Source organism: Caenorhabditis elegans, chromosome X, assembly GCF_000002985.6.
Source record: "Caenorhabditis elegans chromosome X".
In the NCBI taxonomy this organism is placed as follows: Eukaryota; Metazoa; Nematoda; class Chromadorea; order Rhabditida; family Rhabditidae; genus Caenorhabditis; species Caenorhabditis elegans.
In genome coordinates this window covers 14,266,317-14,277,119 of record NC_003284.9, presented here as the reverse complement: position 1 = coordinate 14,277,119, position 10,803 = coordinate 14,266,317, and the positions used below count along the sequence as shown (strand labels likewise).

At 32.8% G+C, this 10,803-nt stretch overlaps 1 protein-coding gene and 1 non-coding gene across 4 annotated transcripts; one reads left to right on the top strand and one right to left on the bottom strand.

Annotated features, from left to right (window-relative positions):
* Positions 1 to 37: 37 nt before the first annotated feature.
* Positions 38 to 9,039, bottom strand: del-1 (the record flags this gene model as incomplete). 3 transcript variants are annotated; one of them, NM_001368546.2, is made up of 16 exons in its annotated part: positions 38 to 234; positions 286 to 410; positions 594 to 774; positions 1,119 to 1,236; positions 1,291 to 1,550; positions 1,814 to 1,905; positions 1,950 to 2,072; positions 2,165 to 2,343; positions 2,409 to 2,508; positions 3,260 to 3,350; positions 3,445 to 3,519; positions 3,775 to 3,865; positions 4,384 to 4,482; positions 4,794 to 4,928; positions 4,991 to 5,107; positions 5,920 to 6,012. In NM_001368546.2, 16 exons carry the CDS (start codon positions 5,926 to 5,928, stop codon positions 80 to 82), a joined length of 1,950 nt encoding a protein of 649 aa, NP_001355471.1. In that variant the 3' UTR covers positions 38 to 79. The 3 variants fall into 3 exon arrangements, with proteins under 3 accessions (NP_001355471.1, NP_001355470.1, NP_001355359.1); NM_001368545.4 differs by lacking the exon at positions 5,920 to 6,012 and adding an exon at positions 7,418 to 7,631 and having other exon boundaries at positions 39 to 234; NM_001368544.2 differs by lacking the exon at positions 5,920 to 6,012 and adding an exon at positions 8,896 to 9,039 and having other exon boundaries at positions 40 to 234.
* Positions 7,616 to 7,750, top strand: E02H4.9. Its single transcript, NR_072521.1, has one exon. It is a non-coding gene; the product is annotated as an Unclassified non-coding RNA E02H4.9 (non-coding RNA).
* Positions 9,040 to 10,803: the final 1,764 nt, after the last annotated feature.

The following is a 10,803-nucleotide window of genomic DNA, read 5'->3' as shown; positions in this document are numbered from 1 at the left end:
TGTGGATTTTTTATGAGCCCGAGTAGACTGTTTGAAAAAAACCTGTTTATTCACATTTGAATTCCACAGAGATCAAAAATCAATTATTATTTGTGGATACTCCTTTTTCCGCATCATTCAATTCTTCAGCTCGTAATAATTCCGTTTTCTGCCTCCATCTTCTTGGCTTACATGCAATTCCAAGAGTTCGGACAGCGAAGAATAAAAACTCAATCACGCTCATAATGCTTGCGCCTGAAAAATTCACTTTTTGAATTGCGAGTTACTCAAATTGTTTAAAATCACCTAAAAACAAGCCAGCTTGGCCACCCATATCGGCCATCAAGTTGAACCAAGAATACGACTCAGATTCTCTCAATATCTCATAGCTCATTTGTTCATAATAAATTTCAATCATTGCGGCGTGTTCTCTGAAAATCGATTTTTTGTCATTAACTGTCAACTAATTTATTTGAGAATAAATGTATTTTAGAAACAAAACCATTTTTCAAGTTACATGTTATATCCAAAAATTCTTTAAAAAAATGTTTTCTGATATTTGCCGAGACATGATTATTATCAGGTTTTTACATAGAGTTTAAAACAGTGCAAACCTTAAATAAGAATTGCAATCTTTTGAATGATTGTCACACGATGTTTGTATACTTCCGCTCGGCCACTTTGCTGCTGAATACGTTGTTGTGTATTGATCTTGCTGGCATGGCTGAATACATTTGCAGTGCTTCTGATTTTCTTTTGTTGACAATTTGGCACCTTCTGTCGTGAGGCAGTTTACTGTAAAAATTGATATTGTGAGTTAAACAATCTTTTAACACGAGGTGGGTCAAACACGGAACTTTGGCTAAGCCGATGTAAAATTTGGTCCGCTTTGTTCCACTTTAAGCTAAGCGTTTTCAACTTCTAAACTACGTTAGGAGCAATTATCAGGCAAGAAATTCCCACTAAATGTCGAATAGCTTTATCCTATTCACTCAACTACAAGTGTTTTACACGGAATCAATTCAATTGTCTCGTATCACTTAATCTTTTAACTTGTTCCGACTATCATTTCTTTCATTACACGAGTTTATTCTCATGAAATATTATTTAAAATGACATTAAAAATCTTAAAAACTTACAGGTTGTGGTATTAGTGCTGTCACACCAAGCACTTCTTTTCCAGGGTTTCGGATATCTAGGGTCCGCACAACCACACTTTGCAATTATTCGATATTGGTAGCAAGAACGAAAGCACCCCTTCAAGTGTATCATATAATGTAACATATCAAGTGAATCACTAAAGCAACTTACTTCTGGCTCATACTTATAACCTTTGTAAATACTTCTCGATTGTGGATTATCCTTTTGCAAGCAGTTTCCATATGGTTGAGGGAGACGGTTAATATTTCTTAGTGAAATACCAAAAGACGAGATGACGCCTGTTGGTGCAGAATACCCGAAGGTATCAGGAAAAGGGCATTCCTCTTTTCCATGAATTGCAATGCGTACTCCTGTTGCTTCGGTTGTCGGTAGATAATCCGAAGAATTCACAAACATCATCAACCGAAGACCTGAAAAATGCACCGATTTGATCATTAACAACAAAATATTTATATTTTTTCGATACAACCACATTTTCAATATATTATTTTTTAATACAAACTACAAAGTAAAGCGTCATAATAATTCGAATTACATATATATGATAAACGAATAGTGAATTTCATTAACCTGTTAATAAACAATACTGAAAAATTAATTTTAACCCAAGCTATAAGCTATATTTGTAAAGAGAATATTTAACACGAATCAATGAAAAACTGTCAAAACGAACCGTAACTAGGCCCCGCTCTACTGCTGGCCAACTTCTTTTCCGGATTTGCATTGAATGTGTAACAGTTTCCAAATGACGGATCAATGTGAAGTCTGAATAATTTTTTACGCAACCAAGTTTTAATTGAATTTCTTACTTGAACTCCGTGTCTATATTGCACTGCTGCCCATTGAACGAACACATTTTAATCAACTCCGATTTACCATAGCCAAGAGCAGCTCTACGTTGTGGATGAAGGCCAGACATTTTGAGAATCATTCTTTAAAAATGGTTAATTTAAATCAATATTAAGTAATTTTATGTCGACAACAAATCCTTGAGTTTACAATTTCGAATGTTTAAAAAACCCACTTTTCCTTAGCCTGCGTTGTAATAGCTACTTGATCAGTCATGTTGCCATATCCGAGTTGTGTTAGTTGCTCCATATATTCTTTGCGCAGTGGACTACCCTTTTCGGGAATTTTATTCCCTTGAAATTCCCAAATTCTTCTTACGCGAGATTCTGGCTGGAATACACAGTATCCCATTTCCTGAAATGTAAAAATTTGCGACGCTTCAAAATTGTGTGCCTTTCTAATCAAACTCAAGTACCCACCAGTTGGCAATAGCAAGGAATATTTCCGGACCCCGTTGTATTCGGCACATTGCAAAACCCAATATCATTGCATTCCGGACAAATTGACTTTTCCCATGTTCTATAATTAAGTTGTACAAATGTTTGTCATCTTTGACACTCTTTTATCAAATTCACAACACATTAGGCGACACAAAGAAAATTTGATTTTTGTGTTCTTCTCCAATTAGTAATGAACTATCGAGAAACAGAGAAAAATTTAATAACACAACAGATGGCTGAAAAAAAAAATTGGGAACAAATAAAAAATAATCTAAATTTGTTAAAAACGGGTAATTCATATATGCAAAATTTAGAAAATCTAGTTTTAACCCATTAAAAACCATTAAAAAGTGGCTAAATTGGGCAATTTATTGTAAAAATTCAAAATTTTGAAACTCCTTTAAACTGGTTAATTTTGTAGTTAGCGGACTCAAAATTTACTTACAAACACTAAAAACTTGTATTTTTTCAGAAAATAGTGGTTTAAAACATTTTCAGACGTATTATTTTTTAGGTCAGTGCATTTATTTTTTGGTCAGTGCACATGTTTTTTGGTCAGTGCACATGTTTTTTTGTCAGTGCACAAGTGATATTCTTTGGTCAGTGCTTTTTTTTTTGGTCAGTGCACATGTTTTTTTGGCCAGTGCACATTTTTTAGTTTTTTGGTCAGTGCTTGCTTTTTTTGTCAGTGCATATGTTCCATTTTTTTGGTCAGTGCACATGTTTTTTTGTCAATGCACATGTTTTTTGTCAGTGCACAAGTTCTATTTTTTGGTCAGTGCACATGTTTAATTTTTTTTTGGTATACTTAATTAAGTTTAAAAACATACTGAGCACTGTAGCATGGCCATGCACTTCCGTCATGCCGATCATAATTGCAAATGCATGCGTTTTCCAGTGTTCGGGGTGCAGAAGTTTGAGCTGCAAGTAGGGATATACTGACAAGTACGTTTTAAAAATTGTAATTTTCAAAAATGGCAACTTAATTATACATCATAAACTTTATTTTTCTTACCTATGCACTCCTGTCGTCCCGGAACACACGAGCAATCCGAGTAAACAGGTTCATATTGCAAATATTTGAAGGAAGCTGAAAATTATCAGTTGCAATGAGAAATATAATTTTGCCTAATCTTATTTCATTTTTTAGTTTACTACTTCGTCATTATTCAATCATTGGTCTCGGCCCTCACTAACAGTTTATTTCATCTATTTTTGCGTCCCCCGTGTCAAACCCCGTTAATCCTCTGCAAAAAGCCACTGTCGCAACAATTTGTCAACCTCATTGACCTTATTTTAACTGACAAAAAATAACGAAAAAAGACCACAGGAATGAAAAGCTTACGGCCATCATTTAAGCTCCGTCTTCCACGACCGCTTAACTCGTCCATTGTCGCGTCATTACTATAGACAACTGCCTGGTGGAATGCGTCCAGCTGAAAAGTTATGGAGGTTGAAAATTGCTCTCTTGTAAACTCAATAATTGAATTCAAATCAACTGATTTTTATATTTTTTCTAATGCTGAAATTCGACTGAACATACCGAAACAGTCGATGGACTAGTTTATACGCTTGCTCAAAAATTATGAGTTTACAACTAATGAAATAAACACGGAAATTTCAAAGTTTTAATATTTATTAGCAAATGCTATCAAGTGTTCCAAAACTTTTATATATTCTCATATGGGCACACTTTTTAAAATTCAAAATTATTATCTACACAGTAGCTCTTGCAAAAAATAGTAAATTTTAATTTTGCATCAGTTTGACCTGTCACTAAAAAATTCTGACGCAATAATTCTTAAGGACAGCCCGTATTACATACCTTTTCTACTCATTTCTTATTCATTTGTCCATTCTTACCTTCAGCCACCTTGGGTCAGTTGGTTTCATTTGAAAAAAAATAGATGTTTGGTTATTTACCAAAGTGCACAAAGAGCAAATTGGCACTCACCGTTTCAGATATTTCCGGAACACTTCGTGCCAAGTGATTTTTGAACGGGTTCAAATTGCACACTGTTATTGCTGGAAATGGAGCAGATTCGAACACAAGCTGAAAAAAGTTGCTTTGCAAAACTTTTGCAAAAATGAATATATAAATTAATTGTTCCATGTGTTAAAAATTTTTGAACAAAAAAAACTGTAAATGTGGTTGCTCCAACAGAATTGTTTTTAAAAACTTTAAATATCAAATTTTCAGCCAATTTTCTATCTCACAAAACGGGAAATTATTTAGTGTCTTTTTTTGGAAGTTTTTTTGTTTGGCGAGTCTTTTTTGAAGTCAATGTTTAGATTGAAATTTTTTCTTCTCAATTTGGAATTATTTTTTAGAAAGCATGAATAACAAAAAATAATTCTAATTACCTCCACATTAACAATTTTCTCCTTCCTATCGTATTTATCCTTGACATGTGAGAATGAGTACATGCATAAGCAGATGCACACTAAACTGACGACCACCCATAGAAACCGAACCCAATATAAGGAAGTGGTGAATATCTTAAAAATACCATTAAAACAACTCCAAAATTCCACATCTAGAAAAGAAGTAATCAACTTACCATGTTAACACCATGAAACGTAGTTTGTTCGCAAAAATCTCGAACGGAATGTTGGATTTGGGTTTTGGGGGCCTCTTCCTTACACGGAGAATCATCTTCAAATGATTTACCAACATCCTGAAAAAGCATCATTTTTGATTTTTTTAAAATATCAATATACTTCCTTGCCATTATTTTTTCACCCCATCTTTTCAAAAACTTCGGCTTTCTAAAATGGAAAAAAAGTCCAAAACGTTTCACATTTTTGAACTTGATGAAAGATAGGGCAAAGTTTTTGAAAAATATCTCCCAAGGGACAGCGAATCACACAATTTGAAATTTTTTTTCAATTCCTTCCAATTTTTGTTCGGAACATCTTTAAAATTGTAAAAATGTGAAATGAAGTATTCAACTTTTAAACATTTTTACAGAGAAAATTTGAATTGCCGCTCGACAATGGTACCTATAACTGTATCAATGTATTTCTGGCATACTTAAAGCTTAATTATTTGAATTTTGAAAATATTTTTAAAAATTGCAGATATTTTAGATAAATTAAAATACTTAAAAAATGATTTCAAAAACCAATTCAAATTTCATCTTCAATCTGTAAAAAACCGTTACAGTTTCGACTTTAGCAGAAAATACATATTTTTAGACTGTATGACATTATCTTGCAATTTTCTTTAAATCATTTCCTGGTACTTATGTAGTTGACGTACCCCAAAAATTAAACATTCATTTGTTTATATTGAAAATGGTAATTTATTCAAAACGCGGTATTCGGCTGCTTTTTTAGTTCTAGAAAACCTCAATTTCTAAGTCTAAAATTATTGAAAAAGACGATAATAAGATTTTATTTGTGGTTTAAAAAATGTTGGAATTAGACTACTACATAAGTGCCCTTTTTCTTATCACTACAGGTCATGTTTTGTGCAATAAAAACATACCCGAGACATTTTAGCGAACGTTCGTGAAACATCTGCCAAAATAGAACTTTTCCGTCGGACCGGAACAGGTATTTGAAGTTCTGTTGCAGTTTTCGATTGCTCGTAGTTTGGCGGAGCACACGCGGGGTTCACGCTTAATACCATTTAGAGCATCGTTTTCGCGTTAGTTTTCGTGTTGGCAGCGGAATACTTGTGGGAGTTGGTAAAATTCTAACAGAAAAATAAAATAATAAAACAAAATACTAAAATAGTTCCGTTTCTCTGCAGTTCACTTTCTCATAAAAAAACACAAGAGGAAGAGAGGCCCGCTGGTGTCAAATGATGGGTAGGCGGAGCTTGAAACGAAGTGAGTGAGTCTGTCGACGCCTTCCCGCTAAATCTATCAATTTTCTTAGAAAAGGATTTAGGCAAAGAGTACCACTGACTTTTAGTGGGTCATAGTTTGTGGCAAAACAAAAATGATATAAAAGGTCAGAGTTCAGCCGTTTTGTAGTCAATTATAAACAAAAGGTGAATATTATTCCTAGAACCAAAGTACATTTTTAACATTTTTAGAATTGCATTTGTTGATACATTTTTGAAAACGCATTGGGAATGCACAAGAAATATATTTCAAATAATTCCATTAACACATAAAAAAATTATTTTTGGCAGCTTCACAGTATTATTTTCATTGTAAGTCGTTTTGTTGCGAAGCTAAGTGCCATATTGTTTTGTAACAGTTCAGCAAAAAGTTAAAAACAAACTTACTTTGAACGCATAAATCTCGGTTTATTTCAAAAAATACATGAATCTTTAAAGGTGGCAATATATTCCGAAAAATTGAATTGGCTATTTTTTTTATACTCACACATGATAGCTGCACAAACGTTACCGAAAAATAATTTCTAAATCGACAGTTCTTATCGCTTAAAGTTCCCAAATCCAGTGAAAATTGTAATCACGAAAAAATTTTATTTTTTATGCTCTATTCCAAAGAGCTGGAAGTTACTGTGGAAATTTCGGTCAGTGGATGTGATGGAATCCACTGAACTGCCCCGTGAATTGCACCACGTCCCATTTACTGCTAGGTAAATTTCGGGGGTTGAGGTGGGACTTGAACTTTGCTAGAGTTGACCTCCCGATTACTAGCGATCACACACTGAGCCATCGATGACCCCACGCCTTCAAGTGAGAGTGAAATACATCAATCCAACAAGGCGTTATCAGCATCGACTAATGATCATAGATAATCTCAGATCAATGTTTTAAACTCGAACTAATGATAATAATCAATGATACTGACTATGCTCCTTCAGATTTTTATTGTCTCGTGGGTACGTACCAGATTTGATTGGGTTTGCCTTCAAATGCAAAAAAGTTACTATTAGTATATAATTTTAAAAATTGATGTAGTACATTGTGCCAGAAAATTATATTTGCTATGGTATATTCTTTCTAAAATGAGTGAGCTTTTAATAACATTTTAATAACAATTAAAGTGAGAATATCAACATACCGAAGACAAGGTGAATATAGAATACGGTGACTTTGTAAATCGTTTTTTAATTGTTGCACAGTCGAGCATTTCTTCGAATTACATGAACGTACAATTTGGGAAAATTCTTCAAAACCAAAAAACAGAAGCTCAAAGTGCAAAAATGTGTGAATGAGTTGGAGATGAATCTTCAGAAGCACCACCAGCTTCACCACCACCACACCACCCAGTGGTGCTTTCCGAAAATGACATGGATAAATGTGCCGGGCCTTGGCTCGCGAGCCCTTTTAGGTAGTCGAAAGGCGTCGAAAGGTCTACTAGAATTGTGGCTCACCAGGGACTCGTTTACGTTTTTGGAGATGGAGGGAGAAGAGGGGGCTCTCTTGCAACTATGCGCTCTTTTTTGAATGACGAGGTTTGTGCAAAAGGAAAATCTCATCTGAGCCATTTTTTTGGGTTTTAAAATTGGGAGAATGAAGAATGGAAAATAAGTCGAAGTAGTCTCAGCTAAAGTTTAATTAAAAATGTTATTGTAGTTTTATTCCCAATATTTTTTTTTAATTTTTCAAAAACAATTGTATTGACTATCTACCTTTGAAGTAATACATTTGAAGCAGTATGTATATCCGAGCAGCAATATTGAATTACAAAAAAAACAGTCAAACATGCTTCAAGTCTGAGAAATTTTGAAGTCGGAGAACTCAAAATGTTTTATTCATACGTTTTTTCTGTGTTCATTAATGGTTTGTATAACAAAACTACAATTGTAATAATTTGATTCCGTGTTCTACGCTTCATGTTTATATACAAAAATAGTTTGAATGATGTAATTTACTATTTATTTTTATTGCTGACTTTTTCTACTCATCACTCAGTTTTCAGTTCCTCCGGGAAACACTTTTCAAAAATGTTTTTTTCTCACTCACTTTATTTTAGGATCTTCGTGTGTTTTTATTTGCTCTTAACTTTTTTATTTTCACACTTCATTTTTTTTTGACGGTGGGCGTTTAACTGATCAAAAAACAATAGCATTTTACAAACTATTCAAACATTTGGAATGACAATCAGTTTTTACATTTGTTCTAATTCATACTTTTACAGAAAAGCCCACAAAAAAAAATACACAAATACAAACTTATGTGTAAATTATGATGTGAACAGTTTGAAACAAAGGTGCCTTTCAATAATGTTTGTTCTTCATTATTTTGAGTAATAAGTTATAAAAATAGATCTACTGTGCAGGCCATTAAGATGTCCCTCTTAAGTTTTTCTGAAATTTTTTGAAATTTTTGAACGAATATAAAAACAAGAAAGACTATCAAAAAAGTGAACCTTAATTTTGAAAAATTGTGGGAAAATGTAAAGCGGCCGACATCTCGTGAGTCCATTTTTGATGAGTGTTACTAAAAAATTTCTCATCTTTTTTATTGCGATTTGAAATTTGGCAATTATTATTTGATCTTAATTTATGCAAAAGAAAAAAGAAAAAGCCAACCAACCTTTTCTTTTTCTTCCTTTTTCTTGAATTTTTTCACAAGAGCTTCGGTTTCTCTATACCGTTCCTCATTTCTTCTGAGCAAACGGGGTGTTAAAATTCGATGCACCAAATTTTTACGGTTTCCCATTGTGACACCGAATGGCATTATAGCATGATGAGATCAGTAATCTGAAAATCTAAAATTTAGAAATGAACTTTTGAAAATGATGATTATAACGACTTTCAAGAAAAGTTTGGAAATGTCAAATTAACATATTTTTGAAAAAATACTTTTTTTACAACATGCTCCAATATTTTCAGAAATTTTTTTTCTAAAACTATGGGGTAACTCAAAATTTGTTTTGCAAAAAATCAGAATAACTTTTTTCAACAAAACTATTTTCGAATTAATTAGAGCTGCAAAGTTTGTAGAAAATTGCTTGGTGCGCATTGGAGGCAGTGCTATTCTAAAAATGGAGAAATCTATCAAAAAGTGACATTTTTTGGTAGACGTGCGTATAATGATTTGAATTTGCAATTGGACAGAATTTAATTTGTGTGCGAACTTGAGAATAAAAATGTCAAAATGCTAATTTGTCTCGTAAGGTTTCCGTAGAAAAAAGCTGGCTCAGAAGATAAATTTTAAGTGAACGAACAAGTTCATAAATGAACGGGTTAGTGAAGATTAATTTTTAAAAAAGACAGTCAAACCTTAAAGAACATTTTCTTCCTAGCAAAATACCCCAAACTTTTCAATTCCGAAATCTCAAAAATTTTCAAATCAGATACGAGCACCCCATCTTACTCCTAGAAACACGAAAGCATAAAAAATAGAAGATTCCAAAAAGTTACTCTTTTGTCTCACCCTTCTTTCCCCTTTTAGATGAAGCCGTCAGATAGATCTGAGCTTCAAAAATGGAAGTGAAGGAAGACGTAATCGAATGAGATATGCCTTGTTGCACGTTCAAATTCCGAGTGGAAGGATCAGGGAAAAGGACAACTTCGCAAGTTTATGTTATCTTGACAGTTGATCTTGCTCCAACACCGCCACATCAATTTGGTGATGCACTTGACCACCGCTACAAGCAGTAAATGTGGAAATATATGCAATGGACAAGAGGGTATGACCCACTCAAACATTGAAACGAGCATGATAAAGATTAAGTATATATAAATTTCTAAATAAAGTTGTGCATTTTGTGGCTCTTGTACTATATAAATTATAAAAAAAAACTTATTAAGTTCCCCAACAGGCTTGTTTATTATCTTTTTCAGGTGGAACAAAAACTTGTTTTAAAATAAAATTACACACGCTGATTAAAACTTAACCTTTTTTTTGTTGATTTTTTTCAAACTGACTGTATTTTGATATACTTTACTTACTTCCAATTGACAGTTTATGGATAGGTTTTCTATAGACTTATAAGAATGCAAACTGGTCAAATACAATTTTATTTTATATTAAAATTGTTGTAAAAAAGGGTGGTTTGAACATGATTCAAACAAAGAATTTATTAGGATTCGTAAAGTACGAAAAAAAAATGACATATCGTACTAAACAATTTTTTTTTCATTGCAGTTTTAAAAATTTATTTCTGAAATACAACCTGAAAAAACCAATGAACAAAAAGATTGAAAATTTATATAAAGTATTCAGTTGATGTGCATTATATGAACTCTAATTTTAGAAACCTTAAGATGTTAAAATCTATATAAATTTTAATGAAAATGCAGAAATTAATGAACAATCAAAATAATTGTGATCTGTGGGGTTATTCACTTTTATTAGATGTACTTCTCAGAATTTTTCAATTTGCATATAGTCGGCAATTTGAAAAAATTCCCCAATAGTGATGAGATCAACAAAATCAACAATTAAATCAATATTTCAACAAATGGAAAACAAAAGTTTATAGATAAGCATTGAGTA